Source organism: Cetorhinus maximus, chromosome 5 (assembly GCF_964194155.1).
Source record: "Cetorhinus maximus chromosome 5, sCetMax3.hap1.1, whole genome shotgun sequence".
In the NCBI taxonomy this organism is placed as follows: domain Eukaryota; kingdom Metazoa; phylum Chordata; class Chondrichthyes; order Lamniformes; family Cetorhinidae; genus Cetorhinus; species Cetorhinus maximus.
Genome location: NC_135883.1, coordinates 111910280 through 111932404, shown reverse-complemented (window position 1 = coordinate 111932404; position 22125 = coordinate 111910280). Strand labels below are relative to the sequence as shown.

General features: G+C 41.7%; 1 protein-coding gene across 1 annotated transcript in view; it reads right to left on the bottom strand.

Annotated features, from left to right (window-relative positions):
• Positions 1–5998: 5998 nt before the first annotated feature.
• Positions 5999–22125, bottom strand: part of me1 (malic enzyme 1, NADP(+)-dependent, cytosolic) — a 493779-nt gene continuing 477652 nt past the window's right edge. The window contains exons 13-14 of the mRNA XM_078542316.1: positions 9132–9230; positions 5999–6351 (exon numbers count right to left, since the gene is read on the bottom strand). Coding sequence (XP_078398442.1) covers positions 6184–6351; positions 9132–9230 — 267 coding nt within the window. The 3' untranslated portion in view covers positions 5999–6183. The remainder of the gene's footprint in view (positions 6352–9131; positions 9231–22125) is intronic.

Genomic DNA, 22125 nt, shown 5'->3' with positions numbered 1-22125 from the left:
ATATGACTTCTTCACCAGAAATGATGGATTAACATACTCCACAGCAATGCCCACATCTTCAGATCGAGCAAAGGCTCCAAGGGTTTCAAGGTCATCAAATTTCACTGCAACTCAACAAGTTTGTCTCTGGCATGGGGTCCCATGTTGACATTAGCCTTAAAGGGTCCAGCCTTTCCAACATGGGAATGCTGGATCAAAGATGTCTTCATACTCCTGAAGGAGAGAGTGGAACTGAGAACATGTGTGTTGAGGCAGGATGTGATCTGGAGCCACAGAGCAGATTCTGAAAACAGCTGATAGTGCTTACACTTGCGTGGCCTGGTGACTGGCTACGTCACGTTGTCTGAGAATCTTGACTGCTGGGGGTGAAGAAAGGTTATATCAGAGCAAAATGTTCATTCCAAGACAGGACTTGTGGTCTAAGGAAATGTTTGCTATGTGAATCTTGTCAGCAAAAAGAGTCAAAAAATGTGTGATGGAGACAAAGTGTTGAGTGGCTTGTTACACTTTGGTCCTGAAAAAAGAGAGAGGATGGTTCAACTGTATATATCGTGAGGTCTACAAGATCAGGTAGGGTCATCTCGATGAAATCCCTAGGCCAGCTCGTTATTAACCTTGAGGGAATGCCAAATATATCGCTTCATCTCACTTCGCATGGGCTAGAGGAAGGATGAGATCCATAAACATAGGTGGTGAAGTCATCTACTAGCACCATGTGTTTGGCTGCTCGAATTTACACATCATTGATTTCTAAACGGGGTGCCTGCAAGTACCTCAGCTTCAAGGTTCTCCACTACTTGGTCTTCAAAGACAAGGTTGTGATGGTCTCTGGACGCTCTCTGAAAAGTTTCACCAACAATATGTAAAGGTGATGAACCATCAGCCTGGTGAGCAGATTGGGATGAACTCTTAACTCTCAGATGGCTCCAATGTCAATGGTCACCCAAATAGCATGATGCATGAAGAATGTGTAGGGTGACTAATGGATCTGTACAAGGAATGCAGCTGATTCCATCTAGACATCAGGTTTCTCATCCCCTTCACCTAAACGAGAGTCCGCAATGCTATCATTGGCATCATCATCCAAGATAGTTGCTATCTTATGAGCTTTGGCCATATATTGACACAGTCTTGATCTGGCAACAAATGTTTATCAGGTCGGCTGGCTTACTTACATAATGGGCAAGACACCTGCAATGTACGTGAAGGCAGCTATGGAGTCTGGTCTTGTAAGGTGAAGGTGAAATGGTCTGGCGCTCCTGGAAGGATGATGTGGCAGCACGGACAGCCCTGGCAACAGCAGATGCGTGAATCTTATCTAACAGCGAATCCAAGGCTTGGGAGATCTCTGGCTTGATGGATGCCAGGGTGTGCAATCTGAGCTCGGTACCATGCCTCTCTTTCACTAAATGTGGTAGGTTAGGGTGAATGAGTTGTAACTAATGTAGAACCACTATGCTCTCCAGTGAGATGACATCTCCTCATCCTTGTCAAGAGGTAGGCCACGATGATCGAGCCCACCTTTCTGCAAGAGGATATCCTTAAAGGCAGCTGTCAGACGTTAACACAGATCCTCATGCCTCGTCTTGCAACCTGAAATCAGCCAGGTCTGAGAGGTGAGCATCTGTGGTCTGGAAAACATGAGGGTGGATGATCTGCCATATCGAAACGATTGACATTAATGCTTCAACTATGGAGCTGATGATATAACAGGGCAGTAATTCGCTATCTGCCCCAGCATCAGGTCCAGTAAGTTCACTTTTTGTTGGGCGGTGATGTCCCTTCGCCTTCTATATTGCTGAATCCACAGAGGTTTATTCTTGGTCCTCTTCTCCCATGCAAAACCATCAACAAGGGCAAAGTTAGGATCAAGTGTCAAAGTGTAGATTAGGTTCTGACACCAATGGTCACATGAATTGTCTGTCTCAATCTTTCGTAAGCACTATTGCTCCAGGGCCCAAAGCGTGGCTGCCATAGCTCCACTGTCAGAGCACTGTAATATTGTGGACTAAATAGAGGTCAATATCTGAATATAAGTGCCAAATAAACTCACCAATTTAATTCGAAGAGGTGTGTGAAAATACTCTGATGCAGCCAACCACACTGTTGGGTTGTTTTTACTTGCAAATTGGCATACACACACAGGATCACAGTACCAACAAGTGTTTAGAACTTTAATGCAGCCAAAAAACAGCAGCACAACACAATGAGTCAAGATGGCTGCACCCACGAGGGAACCCTAGGTTCCAATCACCACGACAAACTATAGTGGCACTTATTGTCTTCAACATTAGAAAGGAGAAAAATCAGATGCTTTAAGTATTGCTTTTATTCTACCATCAGCTGGCATCAAACCCAATTACAAGTAACAGTGCTTTAAGCTATTAACAGTTGTTTCTATCCCTTTCTCACGCCGCAATTTTTAAACTTCACTTTACAATACAAAGAAAAGTTGTATATGGAGAATGTTTCTCCATATGAAATGAGCTCTCATTTTTAAAAAACTCTCTGCTCCAAAAGTTACTTCTCTTTCTCCAAGGTGATGTTTGATTTGAGACCTTGGGATATGGGGTATAAAAAGTAAAGGAATATTAGAAAAGGAGTCTCAAGCTAGAATATTAACATGCAACAAGTAATGAAAATAATTGAAATGTTGTCTTCATTTTAAATTAAAAGGACTGTGCCCTAGAAACTGGATCCAGATCTGCACTTGCCTAAGGAGCCCTGTGACCAGATTGCAAGTTGGTCTGCTGGCTTCATTATAGCAGCACTGGTGAGCCACGGGTGGCAGAGGCATTGCACCAGTTGTAGAGGTTGGCAAAATTGTCTGGCCAGAATGCCAACTAAGAATCTAAAGTGAATCCAGTGGCAATGTGGTGGCTGACAGTGGCCCACCCACAATTTTAACAGAGTGGACGGGAGCTCTCAGGGTTCTCCTGGTTCCAATTGAAAGTAAGTTTAAAAATTCGTCCTTTTCATAGAGGCTCCAGCACTCTTTTTAAGGACTATTGGTTAGGCCAAGTAATAAACTTGGCATTTTATTGGCATATTCAACCTGATCAAGATGTTTTCACAATTACTGCTCTGATCGGTCTAAATATATGGCAGAGTAATTAGCAATGTTTGGTGATCATGCATCAGCCAACAATTATTTTTGACACTTGTGCTGTTTGTGTTTTCCATTTCCTCAACTATCAACCATTTAAGATCATTAATGCATTTATGGCAATGCTGTTATTTTGCAACATATCACAGCTCAGGTTGGTAGACTCAATTTGCAAGAAATAATCTTTAAATGTGGCTTTTTTCCAAAGAATAACTGGCGAAGCAATTCATTATAAAACATGGCAACCATTGAACTTGAATCCTGGGGTTGAGGTTGCATGGTGTGTGCATGAAATTTCTCTAATACTTCAAGAAAAGTAACATAATCAGTAAAATGGCAACATGAATAGTATTTATTTTGTAGGTTAATACAAGAAGCTCCAGAACTGTAACTAGACAAAAGAAAATAACAACGCCCAAGGAGGAATTAATACTAGTGACTAAAAGCTTGGTCAAAAAGGTAAGTTTTAAGGAGGGCATTAAAGAATATAAAGCAGTGATGAGTCATACATTCTATATGTTCATAGTAATTTTGAGACTGCCCAATTACATTTCACCCAAGCTCATTTTGTATTTCCTGAACTGTCTCCTAGTTTGGTATAATCAGGTAATTGAGTAATTTGATTGGACTTCTGAACCCAAGTCACTGATGTGAATTAGAAGCAATAAACAGTCCCGATACCGATTCTCGTCCCACTCAACAATTATTCCCTTTCTTAGCCCCAACTAACTCCTAACTAGTTACCCACTGTTTTCCATCTATTAGCCAATTTCTTCTTTGTTTCAAATGTTCATCACAATCTTGGCAGTTTTAAGCTTAGCTGGTTGCCCGTCATGCAGGAGGTACCAAACCACCACATGTGGCTTTCCACAGTCCACTTGATGTGTTACATCTACAAAAAAAAACTCAAGGATATTGGGAGAGTTCCCCTTCCGAATTGAAGTTGGTAGTTGTTTATTAGGATATAATATATAGACAGATAATGCTCAAGGTTATTTCTAACAATAATTTTTTTTTTACTATATAGAGGTAAGATAAATGGCCATATAAAATTAGATAGTACCGCTCAACCCTCCACCTTCCCCAGTCATCAGAAAAACCAAGGGCAATTTCTTCCATAATCTTGTATATGAAGCCAGTTTTTAAATTCATGCTTACTATCTCTAATTCTTTTGTTCTTGTATCAAATTCAGAATATATAAAAGAGCACTCATCACAATGTACCCTGATTTAATTTTAGACCTCTACTTACCCAGTACTTTGCTCTTTTAGTACTCAGCTTCCCTCTTGTATTTTAACATTGAGTTGTTACAAATTTACTTATATTGGAGAAGACAATGTAACAGATGCAACAACACACAAATTCTACTCCAAACCCTTTATTATTTTTTTTCCACGAAACCTGTAACCCATACAAGCATTTTTGGGATAAAGCATCACTTTGACTATTTGGAAGAGTTGCATTATAGTTCAAAAGATTTGTGTAATTTAAGTTACAGTTGTTTGGTGAGGGGAAGATTGGGGAGCTCAAAGACACAGCAGCAGCATCATATCCAAACATCTAATTTTAAAGCACACTTATCTCGTCAGCGCTTTTAAATTTTCCAGCACCTGATATTGATGTTCAATACTGAAAAGTCTCACATTAAATGAGGTTTTTTTTCTCTTGAAATTGAAGTGAATTACTTTAGCAAAACTGAAAAATCATAACATGCTCAATATGAAAAAAATAGCTTTCTTATTGAATAGTCATTGATCATTTTCATCCTACTCTGAAAAATCTTAGGAGGTATTTGATTTCCAGTGGCTTTTTTTAAGAATGCAATCATATGCTATCTGCATATTTTGCACTAACTCAAGGCTACCACTGTGTCCTGAAGCAAAAATCAGTACCATGCTGCAATGTAACCATGTATAAGTTTATGCACAACTAGAACAGAAATCACAGCAGCAGTTAAGTGATTCCTAGTAATATGTTCCCTTTCATTTAATATTAGAAAGCAATTTTATTTGATACAATTATTTCCCCCACCCAGAGTTATCTAACATCCAAACAATTTAACCAGAAAAATGGTGGACCCCAATTTTACCCCTGGGCAGGACTGCATCCAGGACTTCTGGGTGCAGTTGTCGATTTTAACAACTGGACCTCATTAGCAAGCTGCTTGATTATTTCCCAACTGCAACAGCCAGGAAGTGGTTGCTCGGTCATTAAGATTTAGTAATTCGGAGACCACTGCCAGGGATCTGCAGGAATGGTGCCCGGCAAAAGTTGAGTGGATAAAAAGAATTCGGGAGGGGAGTTGTGAACGAAAGGAGCTGGGGAAAGCCTAGGGCACTGAGGGGTCTAAGGTTTTCTTACTGGCTTTTCTTATTGGGGTGTTTCTGGGCCTCGATGTTGCTCCTGGCAGAGAAGTCAACATTGTTCCACTACTTAGCACTGAAATAAAAACAGTGCACAAGTCCCAATGAACACAATCTGAATAGTTAAGGAAGGACCATGGCGTGTGCCCTTGCCGCATTCAGTTTAAAATTACAGTCACCCAGGTTGGGATATGAACAAGTGGCTAAATCACCTGTTCGCTTTTAACTGTTCTCCTTGTATCTCAATATGGACTTTGCAAAAACTACCTATCACTATCTGCAGAAACGGTGTTGAAAATGTTTTAAATGACCACTTCTGGCATCTCCTAGTGATGCAATCAACTACAAGGCCAGATTTTAATACTAGCATTAGTTAACCTCAGAGAGCCAGCTGCCAATCTCACCTACATCAGGCAGAGCAAAGAAAAGTGAGAGTGACATTTACTGCCCTCTACTTGTTAGTGAATGTGTGCCATGAATGAATGTTATGGACAGCTGCATTACAGAAAACTAGAATTGAAACATTAGCTTTGGGTAATAAAGAAAAAAACTTCTGGTTGCAGAAAAAAAAAAATCATCCATGTCAGAAGCCAAAATCAAAATATCTGTAAGCAAATTGCAAATTTTAAAAGAGAACCTACTGATTAATTTTCCATGTGATTTAAACTGGTGATGTAACTCTATTTAATACTTGTACTCTAGGGAAACTGCTTTCAATTTTTGACTGTTTGAATCTTTGAGGCTTCTTCAGGCCAGGTGTAGGAGTCAGTTAGAAACTCATCGTAGTCAGTGTTGTAAATCAGGGAGCTGATAAAAGATTCTTTGTCCTCAGGCTCTGGGTATAAAGATGCAATTCCATTTCTGAATGCATATTCAGCAATCTGAAAAGAAAGGTGTCACAGAAGATTCAGGATCTGAGTCACAGTCAAGCATTTCCTGAACCTTTTCAAAAAGTCCTAAATTGTCATCTGCAGCTTTTAGAGTGGTTTTGTTTTATATATAAGAAAGCTTTCGGTGCGCAGTCCTTCAGCATTGAGAGGATCGCCCTTGTGCTATTCTAAATATGCATTCCATATGCCTATCAGTGGAAAACCCATAATAAAAACCTGCTAAACCGGTAGCTGACACTATTGGTAAGCAAACCAGGCCAGTTCCCTATTTAAAAAAAACACTGCAGATGCTGGAAATCTGACATAAAAACAAGGCTGGAAATACTCAGCAGGTCAGACAGCATTTGTGGAGAGAGAAGCAGAGTTAATGTTCAAGTCAATAACCTTTCATCTAAAGGAGACATTGACTGTTTCTTTCGCCACAGATGCTGCCTGACCTGAGTATTTCCAGCATTTTCTTTTCTTATTTCAGGCATTTTTTTAATGTAGTTTGTAAGCAAAATAAAACTATTTTTTTTAATGTAGTTCTTTGGCTCCTGAACTACCTCCCACATCACCCATCTATTCACCCAGTTCTCCTCCTTCAGACCTTCCCTTTCAGGCCACAAACTTCTCACAAGCAAAACGCACCCCAATCCTCACCTGCCATGTCATTTTAAATCCATTGTTAGGTTAACTGCTGGTTCCACACACCTTGACTCTATTCTATTTTCCAGGCCTCACCAGAGCTTCCTTCTCCTGCTGACCGCCTATCTGCTCTCCACTACATATCCATACGAAATGTCTCCATTTCGCAGTGGCAACAAATCCCAAATCTTGTAAGATCAGAATTGTAACTTTTCACCTGGTCTTTGACCTCCTGGCTCAGCAGCACATCGGGCACTATGCCCTCCCCTATATTAAGCATTGTTTTCTCCCTGCACCTGCGACCCACCCCGCCCCTAATTCTAAGCAGCACTTCAGCTCTGCCCCTCCCAGTGCCTTATCCACTGGCTAGGCTTTTTGTCCCTTGCCTTCTTCCCTTATGAGCATCATTTGGGTCCTCACCTCCTTTCCACTGAGCACAGCATTGAAGCAATCCAGATCCTCTCACTGAGCAGGGACCCACCGACCCCTCGTCCACAGAGGATCAAAATAGGCTGAGGAACTGCTCCCTGACTTCCATCATTAGACATTCAAATATCCCACCCCACTTTCTCCTACTAATGTCCTTTTCTCCCTCCCACCCTCCTCATTCATAGAATGGCAGAATAGTATAGTACAGGAGGTGGTCATTCGGAATTTCAAATCTGCGCCAGCTCTTTTCTGGTTAGTCCTAATCCTTCAGTCTTTCACTCTATCTCTGCAATTTTTTCTCCTTTGCGTATTTATTCAATTCCTTTTTGAAAGCTACGATTGAATCTTTATCCACCACCCTATCAGACAATGAATTCCAAATCCTAACCACTCATTGCGTAAAAAGGTTTCCCCTCATGTTGCCTCTGGTTCTTTTGTCACTCACCTCAAAACTGTGCCTTTGGTTATCGACCATTCAGCCACTGGAAACTGTTACTCTATCTCAATCCATCATGATTTCAAACACCTCTATTAAACCTCCTCTTGGGCTTAGAGAACAACCCTAGCTTCTCCAGTCTATCCTTGTAACTCTGACACCTCATCCCTGGAACCATTCTTGTAAATCTCTCCTGTTCTCGCTCCAAATCTTTCACACATCCTTCCTAAAATGTGGTGCCCAGAACTGAACAATGCTCCAGCTGGGGACAAACTACTTTTTTTTTAAGCATAACATCTTGGCTTACAGACATGAACATATGGACTGAGAGGAGAAATAGGCCATTCGACCCCTCAAACCTGTTTGACATTCAAAAAGATCATGGCTGATCTGCTTGTGGCCTCAACTCGACATTCCGCCTCCCCTCAATAACCTTTGACTCACTTGTTAGTTAAGAATCTATCTACCTCTGCCTTAAAAATATCCAGTGACCCTGACTCCATCGACCTCCAGGGAAGAGTGTTCCAAGAATCACGACCCTCAGAAAAATATTCTTCCCATCTCCATCTTAAATGGGAGACCCCTTATTTTTAAACTATCCCCTAGCTCTAGTCTCTACCACAAAGGGGAAACATCCTTTCAGCAGCCACACTATCAAGTCCCCTAGGGATCTTATATTTTTCCATCACACCACCCCTCAATATTCTAAACTCCAATGCTTTTGTACTCTACGTCTCTATTTAAAATGTCCAGGATCCCATATGCTTTAATTATTTTGTTCACCTATTCTGCCACCTTGAAGAATTTGTGCACCAACAGCCCCAGTTCTTTGTGCTCTTGAACTCCCTTTTATCTCACGGACTTCAATTTTGCCACATACCTGCTGCCTCTACTCTCCTATCCTGTTCCTCCTCCCTCACCTCCTTTCTCCTGCACCTAACTTCTCTGCTTCTGCCCTCCATCCTCCTTCCCCATATCACTCCACCTTTGCCTTCTCCCTCCCCAATCTGGGCCAAATTGTTCCTGCCCTCTAATCCTGCTGGTTCTGAATACTTGATCTTGAGTCGGCCTGTGCCTTTTATAGAAGTTGGTAGTTGAACCTTTAATAAAACAATGCAAAGTTTGGAGAAAACCATCTGGTGTGCCCTGCTAACAACACTTTTCTTACAGAAATCTTTCAAAGTACTGCTATTAATGAGAACAAATGAAACCGGAACGTTTTGATTGAAAAAATGTTACATATAATAAATTGCTTAGTCTTTAAAATAAGCGTCATTACCTTTACAGCCACTGCTAAGGAAACAGTTCTGATGGTGTTAAGCGGAGGATATAAACGACCTTCAGCCAAATGTTCCTCAAATACCTGCTCAAATATAGCCTGGAAAGAGTAAAAGCACAAAAGTAAGATCCAAGTTGCTACAACATTATTAAAATAAAATCTTGCTGATGTGGCCTATAAGAATGATTTTTACTGGTTTCATGTGCGCAGACGGGAAATGAATTGTGCAATCACAGTACAAACCCTCATTTCTGGAATTGTCCATTTGTAGAAATCATTCTCATACTAAATCAGCTTTTGTGCCCCAGACAACATCCTCTCAAGCTCTGTTACTTCTGCAACCCTGATCAACTTTTCCAACTGCTATAAAATCTCAGAACTCCCCCATTCCTGAAACAGCTAAAGGCCCCAGCCCTTCAGCCCCCACTCCAGATCATTGACACTGGCTATGTTTTCCTGGAGTAATGCCAAGCTCCGGACTTCAGTTCATTCCAATGCTCAACACCTTCCAACCCTAGACCAGCTCTGCCTGCGCCATCCTATGTGCTGCCTCAAACACAAAATCCTGGCCTTAAATTCTGGAAGGGTTCCAGTGGATTGGAAAATAGTAAATATAACACCTTGATTCAAGAAAGGAGGGAGATTGAAAGCAGGAAACTACAGGCCAGTTAGCCTAACATCTGTCATAGGGAAATCGCTAGAATCCATTATTAAGGAGGTTACAGCAGGATATTTAGAAAATCATAAAGTGATCAGGCAGAGTTAACATGGCTTTGTGAAAAGGATATTGCATTTAATTAATTTAGTAGTTTTTTGAGGAATTAACAAGGTAGATAAAGGGGAACCTATAGATGTGGTGTACTTAGATTTCCAAAAGGCATTTGACAAGGTGCTACATCAAAGGTTACCACACACGATAAGAGAACATGGTGTAAGGGGTAACATATTAACATGGATAAAGGATTGGTTAGCTAACAGGAAGTATAGAGTAGGGATAATTGGGTCTATTTCAGGTTGGCAAGCTGTAACTAGTGGAGAGCCACAGGGATCCGTGTTGGGGCCTCACTATTTACAATCTACATCAGTGGTTTGGATGAAGGGATGGAACGTATGGCAGCTAAATTTGCTGGCTACACCATGATAGGTAGAACAGTAAGTTGTCAAGAGGAGGTAGAAACTCTGCAAAGGGATTATAGACAGGACAAGTGAGTGGGGAAAAATTTGGCAGATGGAGTATAATGCAAGAAAATGTGAACTTGTCCACTTTGACAGGAAGAATGGAAGAACAGTATATTATATATAGAGAGAGATTGCAGAACTCGGTGGTACTGAAGGATCCTGGGTGTCCTTGTACATGAATCGCACAAAGTTAGTTTGCAAGTACAGCAAGTGATTAGGAAGGCAAATGGAATGTTGGCACTTATTGCAAGGGGAAAGGAATATAAAAATAGGGAAGTTTTACTGCAGCTGTGCAGGGCCTTGGTGAGACCACATCTAGAGCACTGTGTACAGCTTTGGTCTCCTTATTTGAAAATATATAATTGCATTAAGCAGTACAGAGGAGGTTCATTCAATTCATGGGATGAAGAATGTTGATCAGGTTGGGCCTATACCGATTGGAGTTTAGGAGAATGAGATGTGACCTTATTGAAACATATAAGATCCTGACAGAACTTGACAGGATCGATACTGGGAGGATGTTTCCACTTGAGGGGAAGATTAGAACTAGGAGACACAGTTTAAGAATAAAAAGTCTCCCTTTTAAGACTGTGATGAGGAGAATTTTTACTCTGAGGGGCATTAATATGTGGAATTCTCAGTGGAGGCTGGGTCCTGGAATTTATTCAAGGCAGAGTTAGGCAGGTTTTTGATAGACAAGTGAGTCAAGGGTTATGGGGGCCAGACAGGGAAATGGAGTTGAGACACAGCCAGATCAGCCATGATCTTATTGAATGGCGGAGCAGGCTCGAAAAGCTGAGTGCCCTACTCTCCCTCCTAGGTCCTATGTTCCTAAAAGGGAACCACAAGATGAAATAAACTAAAAGGACAAGTAAACAGGTAGAAAATCCAACAATCAAGAAACGGCTGGAGAAAAATGGAACATTGCATCAGGACATGTTTGGTGCAATCACGCCAGGCCAAATTTCAGCAGGCAATAATGCTCTGAAAACACAATTTGCACTGAATGAATGAATGGAAAGAAGGACAAAATGGGTTGTTAATAATGTAAGAGTGTGGAAATTACACCTTTTTTTTCACACTTACTAGAAGTTTACTGACCTACCATGCCACTGTTCAACAGACGGCTGGGGAAGGTGGAGGGAAAGAATTATTTTGGAAAGAAATTTGTAAGTGATTTCTCCACAGACAGTAAATTAACTTCATGATTTCTGAAAAATTAAATGAGCGCTACTTTTCTTACTCACTGTAGTTAGACAGATCTCAGATGGTATCCGAGGCAAATCCTGCTCACTGTGCAGATCAATGGTTTGGATACAGGCCAATTAAGGCCTATGTTCTACTTTCTTCAACTGTCTTCTCCTCTTTCCCATTCCATTCTCCTGCCCCCTTCTGCCCTCTCGCTCTATTGCTTCCCATCTGGGTCCAATTATTCCTGCTCTAATCTAGCTGGATTTGAAAGTGTGGTCATGAATCGCCACGTGCAATGCCAAGGGAAATCAACTAACCTTACATAGAAGTCACTGAAGTCAATAATATGCAGATAATAACAAACTAGGAGGTATAACTAATTCTTTAGAATACCAAAGGAAGCTGCAATGGGATACTGGTAATAGGGCACTAGGCTAAAAAGTGTCAGAGATAATTTAGTTAAAAAAATAAGCAGCAGTAATTGCACTCTATGTATGCTCAGTACAGTAGAAGAGCAAAGGAATTTGGGGAAGAATTTCAAATGACATCTCAGCAGGATTTCCCATTGGGCTTTGGGACTTTGACGTCATGGTCACATTGTGTGGGTGGGCGGGGGGGGAAGACAATCACCCAGCCGCGATTTTCCCCAAATTGACCGATTAGTGTATGGCAGGAGGACTCTCAAAGCTGGAGGGCCAATAGGGGGCCCTCCAGCATGGAAAAAGCTGCTGGCTATCTTTTTCAGGTAATTGAAAGAGAAGGTGCCTCAAGATGGATGCATTCTCTCTTCAACTTTAAAATAAAAATGGCCTCAGCAGCCAGGCCACCATTGTGGAGAAGAAACTCCTCCACTGGGTGACTTGCATCTGCAGCAGCCAGACAAGCAGGGAGGGCCTCTACATCTGCCTGGAGTGCTGCAGCACCCCCTCACCCCAGCTACACTGTTTCCCAATGCCGGCGAATTCCAGTCGACCTCTGACAATAAACCTTAAAAGACCTTTAACGAGGTCAATTCACTTGTTGCTTCTGGGAAAATGGCCGGGGGCAGGAGGGGGCTGGTGAAGCGCCACAGATTTACACACGTGCCCATCGCTGTGCCAATAACCACCACCCCTGCCAAAAAAATAATCAGGGCCTAAAAATTTAGCTCATGGCTGTTTAAGAAAGCTAATGGAATTTTATCACAGAATATAAAAGCCAAGAAAGAACAATGAGCCTAAATAAAGCCTTAAGATCTCATGGACCGTACTGTGTGCAATATTGGTTACACACTTCAGGAAGTGCATTAGAGAAGGTGTTTAAAAAATACTGTAAGATGCCTGGTGTGAAGAAATACAAATATGAAGATAGATTTGAAATTTGTCAGAAGAATACAGATTAGGAGGATATGTTAGAACTATACAGAATTATGCAAGGATGGGGGAAAAGTAGATAGAAGCGGAATGTTTCCAGGCGCTGAATCTAGAATTATGTAATAAGAGAAAAAACCCAAATTTCTTTACACAAGAGTAGTGAAGCTATGAAATTCACTTCCACCATCAGTGGCTGAGGCAGCAACTATGTCAACATTCAACCAGATAAATGAAGGGAAATTGGTTGAATGAATAAAGGGAATAGTTGTGTAAACGTGATACGGACTTAATGCTCACAGACAGAAAACAACAGCATAAAGTGATTGGTTGAATGGTCTGTTTCCATTTTGTAACCTCTGTGTACTCCTATATGAACAACCTTTTAAAAAAAATTTCTACACATTGCCAAGATATTCAATAAGACTTCTATCTCAATAACATTTCTGAAGTTCACCCCCTAGCCTTTGGTCAACTCATTTGTAAATGTTTTGAACAGAAACTGCCAGAAGTTAAGAAAAAATATTTTTCATAGTTCATAAGTGACAATAGCATTGATGCATTCTGGGAAATTTGCTAACTTCTTGGACACTCATACCACACAATCGAAATTCAGCTTATAATCTTAGCAAAAATACCCTGCTTCTGCGAAAGACTGAGGCCTTCATATAAAGACTTTAATGAAGGCATTAAAACACATACACAATTTAATGATTAAGTTTAATAACAATGTTACGAAATGATTACTTATTGATTTTAAGTTTTGTTTTGGTTAAAATCGTTATTTTGGACACTAAATATTTCAGTTACTGAGGAAAAGCAGCAAATGAAAAGAAAATTCAGAAAGCATTTGGAATTATTTGAATCCAAGAGCCAGATTGTACAACTGGGTGACTATTTAAAAAAATTCTTTCATGGGATGTGGGTGTCGCTGGCTAGGCCAGCATTTATTTCCCATCCCTAATTGCCCTCGGGAAGGTGGTGGTGAGCCACTGAACAGCTGCAGTCCATGTCCACAGTGCTGTTAGGAAGGGAGTTCTAGGATTTTGACCCAGCAACATTGAAGGAACGGTGATCCAAGTCAGGATGGTGTGTTGCTTGGTGGGGAACTTGCAGGTGGTAGTATTCCCACCTATAGTCTGTTAAAAATCCATAACTTACACTTATGTAATGCCTGTTGCCTAACAGAATGTCCCCAGGCACTTCACAGGAGTAAATTAACAAACAAATATGACAACGAGCAACCTAAGAGTAGGTGACTAAAATCATGGTGAAAAAAATAGGATTTAAGGTGTGTCTAAAAAGGGGGAATGTGAGGTAGAAAGTAGGAAGGGTTGAGAGAAGGCATGGGAGCTTGGAACCGAGGCAGCTGAACCAATAGTGGAGCGGCTAAAATCGGGGATGCCCGAGGCCCAACTGGGAAAGCACAGAGATCCTGGAGAGTGGTAAGGCAGGAGGAAAGTGCAGAGATAGGAAGACGCAAACCATGAAGGGATTTGAAAACAGAGATGAGAATTTTTAAATTAAGGAGGCACTCCTTAACCAGGTCAGCGAGCACAGGGTGATAGGACCTTACTGGTTGATAATTAGGACACATGCAGAGTTTTGGATGACCTGAAGTTTACAGCATGTAGAACATGGCAGGTGGGCCAGGAGTGGGTTAGTATAGTCAATTAAAATAACTCACTCTAACACAGCAATGATATGCCTCACACAGCAGGACACCTTTAACACTAAAATATCTGTCTCATCATTATCTACAGGATTGACAATCAAAAACATGCACCAAAGTTGATATTTAATACCAACAGATCTATTAAGGCAGGATACTTTATATGGTTGGTTCCACTCTTCTTCAGGATTAGATACAAACATACCCACTGACTCCTACAACTTCAAGGATTATACTTCTCACCCTATTGAAGAAAGGAATATAGCCTTAGCTGCAAGGTGCAGTTGCTTGACGTCCAACTAGTCATGAGGAAAGCAACTGACTGGAATGTCCTTGCTTAAAAGCCTATTTTTTTTTTCAACAACAATTTATATTTATGTAGCGCCTTTAATGTAATGAAACATCCCAAGGTGCTTCACAGCGCATTATAAAACAAGGTATGACACCAAGCCACATTAGGAGATATATTAGGTCAGGATGACCAAAAGCTTGATCAAAGAAATAGGTTTTAAGAAGGGCGTTGAAGGAGAAAAGCGCTGTAGAAACATGGGAAGGCGTAGAGAGGCAACTCGAGAGCTTGGGGTGAGGTAACTGAAAGCACAACCACCAGCGGTGAGGCAATTATAATTGGAAATACACAAGAGCTCATAATTAGATGAGTGCAGATATCTGGGAGTGTTGCGGGACTGGAGGAGATAACACAGTTGGGGAGCGACAAGGCCATGGAGGGATTTGAAAACAAGGATGAGAATTTTTAAATGAACATGTTTGTTAACCAGGAGCCAATGTAGGCAAGCAAGCACAGAGACAATAGGGCAATGGGACTTGCTGCGAGTTAAGACACTGGCAGAGTTTTGGATGACCTCAAGTTTACAGTGAGTAGAAAGCGGGAGAACAGTCAGGAGTGTGCTTTTCAAATTAAATTACCTATAAAAATTTCATGTTGGCCAAAACTCACTCCATCCTGAAAATTTATTTAAAGTCTACTGGGTGGCAATTAAGTAAAGCCTGGACTGAACTGAGCACTGTTTTTGCCATATATTTGCTGATGATTTGAATAGTTTTTGCAACAATTATCTGCCACTAGAGGGCGCAGGAAAGCCGCAGGTTCTACAGTGCAAGTCTGATGAGGGAATATTAAGCTGTTTGTTTTCCATGCCAAATTAGGTTTAAAAAGCTGAAGATTGTTTGTAGCATTAGCTATTTTAGCTGAAAGACCTGATCATCACCATCAATCATGAGCCACGTTCATCTAAAGCAGCTATCATGATCAGTTTTTTGAAAGGAAAAATGATACCAGCAGCCCATCGTCTTATCAAATTTCTCTACAAAAAGACACGTGTGGTTGCCCAGTACCAGAAAACTAGGTAGGGCATACAACCAAGGCAGAGAGAACTTAACATGTACAATGCAATTCATGACTAAACTCCAGGGTGGCTGTCCATTGCAATTCCCTTACAGCAGTAGAAACTTCAAGTGTCAATGGTTTCCCTTCATTATCAAAGGTGGCCATTTCTTGCGTGCATAGAGTCATCTGTTGTGCATTCCAATGTGAGTGTGGAGTCCAACTGCAGACATGCATGGCTGAAGGGTTATCAAAATTCCCACATTTTTCATATCAACAACAAGGATATGACTTTTGGACTTTTATGGCAGAGGACCCAACCGCTGAGCTAAGTGTAGAACCCTGCAGTTAGGAGGCTAGGCCCATGAAGGCCTGGGAGTGGTCATGCCCGGGCTTGTTGAGTGCAGTGTGGATTGTTGCCTGAAACCAGACAACGAGAGGAGACAGAATATGCATTCTTCCCTTTAAAACAACCAACCCAGAGAAAGGCTTCATCTTACATGAAACTAAAGCCCATCAAAATCTTGCATAAATAATCACTACTAACTACTAAGGCAGGAAGGCAGCAATCAATGCACTTATGCGAACCTATCAATACTCCACAAAGACAATTGAGAACAATACTGAAGTTGTTATGGGAACTATACTTGCCTCGTTGAGGGCGGAGTTTAGGAGCTTTAACTCCCGATGAACCGAGAACTGACTGCACACGCGCGCTTTTGCAATTCTTATTCTCTGGGCCCAGTGAGCCTACGCAGAGAAGAAAAATGTCACAAAAACCCAGTTCAGGTGACCAGGGCCATAGCGCCATGGAGGACCGGTGTCCCAGGGAGAGGAGAGAGAGAGAGATCCCAATACAATAGACCCAGAGAAGGGATAGGGACATGAAAAGGTCCCAAGTCAGTTTTTAAAAAAAGAGGGGAGCAGAGAGACAAGCTCCAAACAGATAACGTGCTACAGAAACAGACTTAAAGTGAAGAAGTCAGCCGAAGGTTGGTGACTCCATGCTGCGGGCCACTGGGGCAAAGGTGCCCCCCCATTGGAGAAATAGTTTTCTGCTCAGCATGGCCGGCAGTAATTGTGAGTTGGTGCTTGAGCGCTTACTCGGGAATCCAGGGGGGGCGGAACCTCAGGAGACATGACTGAAACCCTGTGAGGTGGGCAGTCATTGATGTCGTCAGAGTTGGACTGACTTTTGGGAGAGAATTCCAAAGTTAGATCTTTGAGGGTGAAGGCTGAAATCCCTCATGAGAAAGTATTTCAACAAGATTGGTTGACACAGTGTTACCGATGTCTGGGTGGGTTGTTGAGGAATCCGTGGACAATGTCTTTCTCACATCTACAGTTATTGTGCAGTGTGTTGTGTTCGACCACAGTTTACCTATTAATTCACATGCACCTCATATTAGCCCTGAATGTTAGAGTGTAAGAAAGATATTGTAAATTGTTTCATCTTTCTGACCTTGTGTAGTAAAGTTTATTTTTGTTTGTTCAAAACTAGTGGAATCTTGTGACTTTATTCACTGAGCAAATGTCTTGAATCTTAAACTTTGTCTACTTTAAACAAAACGTTATTGGTCCCTAACTGGATCTTACCAACAACTTGGGGGTTTAGCCAAGGATCATAACAAAGGATGCCAAACTTTCTAGTCTTTCAAACCAGATCAAATTTTGGTTTGCTCAAAATTACTGCAGCCTTCCTTCCTTCTTTCTTTCTGCACAACATCCTCAACAAGATGGAAGGCTGGTTCAGCAAGAATGAACTCTACACTTATTTTAAAAGGCTTAGTTTGAAACAAAAATTCCTCAAGCCTTAAATCACTTTGGAAGTTCATTTAAACCGTATGGATAAAATGTCTTTAGCTCATTAAAATTAGTTAGCCCTTCAAAAAGAACTGATAGCATCAGCAAAAAGAAAACTTGAGTCACATTAAAGAGGGAGGGATTCTGGAGTGATAATAGATCATTTTCAAGTTTGTGCTTCAGGAGGGGAGCAGCTGGAAAATGTACATCTTGTAGACAAGTCTCCCCATCAGGAGCATAATCAATTTTGGGAACACCGTGAAATAGTTTAACAAACTGTAATTATACATCTGGTCCTGATAACATTGTGTACAGCATTTACTGCACCATCCAGTAAAGCCGGAGGTTTTTTAAGCTATTTACCTCCAAGAACGATTCAACGAAGGAAGATGGAACATGGTTGCATTAATTTAGAATCTTTGAAGCATTATTGTACATCTTGAGAATGTCAAAGTCAATTAGGCAGTTTTGAAGTGTAATTACATTCAAAGGAAGCACTGGTATAAATCTATTTTTGTTAAGAATAGATGGCTGGGCATTAATTCTAAATCCACTACTACTTCCAGAATGGTTTCTTCTAACTTACAATCTTCCTTTAGGCTCATCCATGGTCTTTATTACCTCTAGGCTTGGCTACTCCAGCAGGCTCCAGGCCGGCCTCCCATGTTCTATCCTCCATAAGCTTGAGGTTAACCAAAACTCTGCTGTCCACGTCCTATGTCACAACCCGTTCACCCATCACCCCTTTTGCTCGCTGACCTACAGTCGCCCCAGCTAAGTAAAGGCTTGATTGTAAAAGATTGTTTTCGCATCCCTCATGGCCTCGCTGCTCTCTATCCATCACTAATCTCTTGCAACCCTAGAAGCATCCAAGATTTCTACATTCCTCCATTTCTTGCCTTGAACAACCCAGATTGTAACTGCTTCACCATTGGCAGCCATGCCTTCAACTGCCTCGGCCCGAAACTCTGGCATTCCCTTCCTAAACCCCTCTTTCCTCCTTCAAGACTCTCGTTAAAACCTACACTCTTAACCAAACTTCTGGCCATCTGCCCTAACATTGCCTGAAATGGTTTGATGTCAAATTTTGTTTGCTAATGCTCCTGCAAAACACCTTGAATGTTGTACTATATTAAAGGTGCTTTATGAATACAAGCTGTTGTTGCTGTTCGCTAATTTTAAACCAATGTCCTCTAGTTTTCTTCTAACAGTTCAAATCAAACATCTTTCTTACTTCTATATATGTCCCTCAGCATTTAAGGATTAGAATCACGTCCTTCTTTCTCTTTGTTTCGACAATAAAAATAAGCTCAGCCCTAAACTTCTCGTTACTATAGAGTTTGATGCTTCCAAATCTCCCTTGTTACTCTTTGCCAAACTCAGTCTTGTTCGAAGCTAGGAACGGGGATCAAACCCTTTGCTGCTGGTACTGATCTGATCCACACTGACCGTCCAGCCAACTGAGCCAATCACGCCCCCAGCTGACGGAGTCCAAGCTGCTGTGCCAACATACGCTTTCACATGCATGTTGTAGCCTGGAGCTATGGATAGTGACAGTAGAGGCTCCAGTTTCTTAGCATGCAGGTACAGAAAGCAATTAGGGAGGCAAGTGGCATGTTAGCCTTTATTGCAAGGGGATTGGAGTACAAGAAGAAAAAAATATTGCTACATTTGTATGAGGTTTTGGTGAGACCATACCTGGAATAGTGTGTGCAATTTTGGTCTTCATATTAGAAGGAAGGATATGCTTCTATTGAAGGCAGTACAGCAAAGGTTCACTAGGTTGGTCCCTGGGATGAGAGGGTTGTCCTATGATGAGAGGCTGACTAAATTGGGTCCATATTCTCTGGAGTTTAGAAGACCAAGAGGTGATCTCATTGAAACATTCAAGGTTATGAAGGGGCTTGGCAGGGTAGACAGAGAGATACTACTCCCTCATGCTGGGGAATCTAAAACAAGGGGGCATAGTGTCAGGGTAAAGGGACAATCATTTAGGACTTTCTTCACTCCAACTATTGTGAATCTTTGGAAATCTGTACCTCAGACAGATCTGAATGCACCATTGTTGAATAAGTTTAAGGCTGAGAGAGATTTTTGTTCTTTCAGGAAATCAAGGGAAATGGAGAGCAGGCAGGAAAGCGGAGTCGAATCTCAGGGTCATCATGCTCATATTAAACGGCAGAGCAGGCTCGATGCCTGCTTCTCCTGCTTCTATTTCTTATGTTAATGCAAACCACCCACCCTCCACGCCAGCTCACTATGGAGAAGGATTATGTAGGTGTAGAAATCAGGGAGGGGGACTATGATATACATTGAAAGGGATGCGGTATTAGTGGTTTTAGCAGGCTTAGAAGTGGATGAATCCCCAGTCCCAGATGAGTTGTATCCCAGGCTGCTATGTGAGGCAAGGGAGGAGATTGCAGGGGCTCTGGCACTAATTTTCAATTCCTCTCTGGCCACAGGAGAGGTGCCAGAGGACTGGAGGACAGCGAATGTGGTACCATTATTCAAGAAGGGTAGTAGGGATAAACCAGGTAATTACAGGCCTGTGAGTCTAACATCAGTGGTAGGTAAACTATTGGAAAAAATTCTGAGGGACAGGATTAATCTCCACTTGGAGAGGCAGGGATTAATCAGATAGTCAGCATGGCTTTGTCAGAGGGAGATCATGTCTAACAAATTTGATTGAATTTTTTCGAGGCGACGACTAGTTGTGTAGATGAGGGTAGTGTAGTTGATGTAGTCTACATGGACTTCAGTAAGGATTTTGACGAGGTCCCATTTGGGAGAATGGCTAAGAAGGTAAGAGCCCATGGGATCCAGGGCAATTCAGCAAATTGGATCCAAAATTGGCTCAGTGGCAGGAAACAGAGGGTGATGGTCAAAGGTTGTTTTTGCGATTGGAAGCCTGTGATGAGTGGTGTACCGCAGGGATCGGTGCTGGGGTCCTTGCTGTTCGTAGTGTACATTAATGATTTAGATCTGGAATATAGGAGGTATGATCAGTAATTTTGCAGATGACATGAAAATTGATGATGTCGTAAATAGTGGAGGAGGAAAGCCTTAGACTACAGGATGATATAGATGGGCTGGTAAGATGGGCAGAGCAGTGGCAAATGGAATTTAACCCCGAGAAGTGTGCGGTGATGCATTTTGGGAGGACTAACACAGCAAGGGAATACACGATGAATGGTAGGACCCTAGGAAGTACAGAGGATCAAAGGGACCTTGGTGTACATGTCCATAGATCCCTAAAGGCAGCAGCACAGATAGATAAGGTGGTTAAGATAGCATATGGGATACTTATATTCTAGTCCTCAGCTAATGAAGGCAAGGCCAGTGAGGTTATGTTGGAGCTGTATAAAACACTAGTTAGGCCACAGCTTGAGTACTGTGTGCAGTTCTGGTCACCACAGTATAGGAAGGATGTGATCGCACTGGAGAAGGTGCAGAGGAGATTCACCAGGATGTTGCCTGGGCTGGAGCGTTTCAGCTATGAAGAGAGACTGAAAAGGCTGGGGTTGTTTTCCTTGGAACAGAGAAGGCTAGGGGAGACCTGATAGAGCTATACAAAATTATGAGGGGCATAGATAGGGAGAAACTTTTCCCCTTAGAAGAGGTGTCAGCAACCAGCAGGCATAGATTTAAGGTAAGGGGCAGGAGGTTTAGAGGGGATTTAAGGGAAAATTTTTTCATCCAGAGGGTGTTTGGTATCTGGAACACATTGCTTGAGGGGGTGATAGAGGCAGGAACCCTCAACAGTTAAAGAAGTATTTAGATGAGCACTTGAAACTCCATAGCGTACAGGGCTACGGGCCAAGTGCTAGAAAATAGGATTAGAATAGATAGGTGCTTGATGGGCAGCATGAGCACAATGGACCGAAGGGCTTGTTTCTATGCTGTATCGCTCTATGACCTCTCAATCAACTCAGTCAAGGGGTTTGTTTAAGCTCTCAATGAAAGCCTCATTGTATTTTTTTTGAATGTTTAACGAGTGGGAATTTAAAAAAACTTCTGATCATGACAGTAACACAGACCTTATCCACCTTTCAAGAACATTTATGTTGACTCCATCAATTCATGAAACCCACACTGTGGGTTAAGGCCCTGGCAATAGCCAAAAGTTTGAACTCGGCATTAAGTTCAAATGGCCCGTTCAGGTTTCCCTTCTTTGTGAATCACATCCCATCCACATTCTGCTACCGGCGGAATGGATCTGTCGGAAAAGGGGATGAGACTTCCGCATCCAGGTCCCTCCCATCATTTTCTTCCTGGCTCTGTGAAAATCCAGCCCATCATTTCAAAAATAGCCTTGTCAATGGTCCGAACATGAATAATTTCATTTCAATTAAAGGCAAATGCCCCTCATGACATATTTGGTCTGAATATGTTCAGTTTTAAAACATAATTGCAACAACTCCCCTCCGATTGGAAACTTTCAGTGAATGAAATATA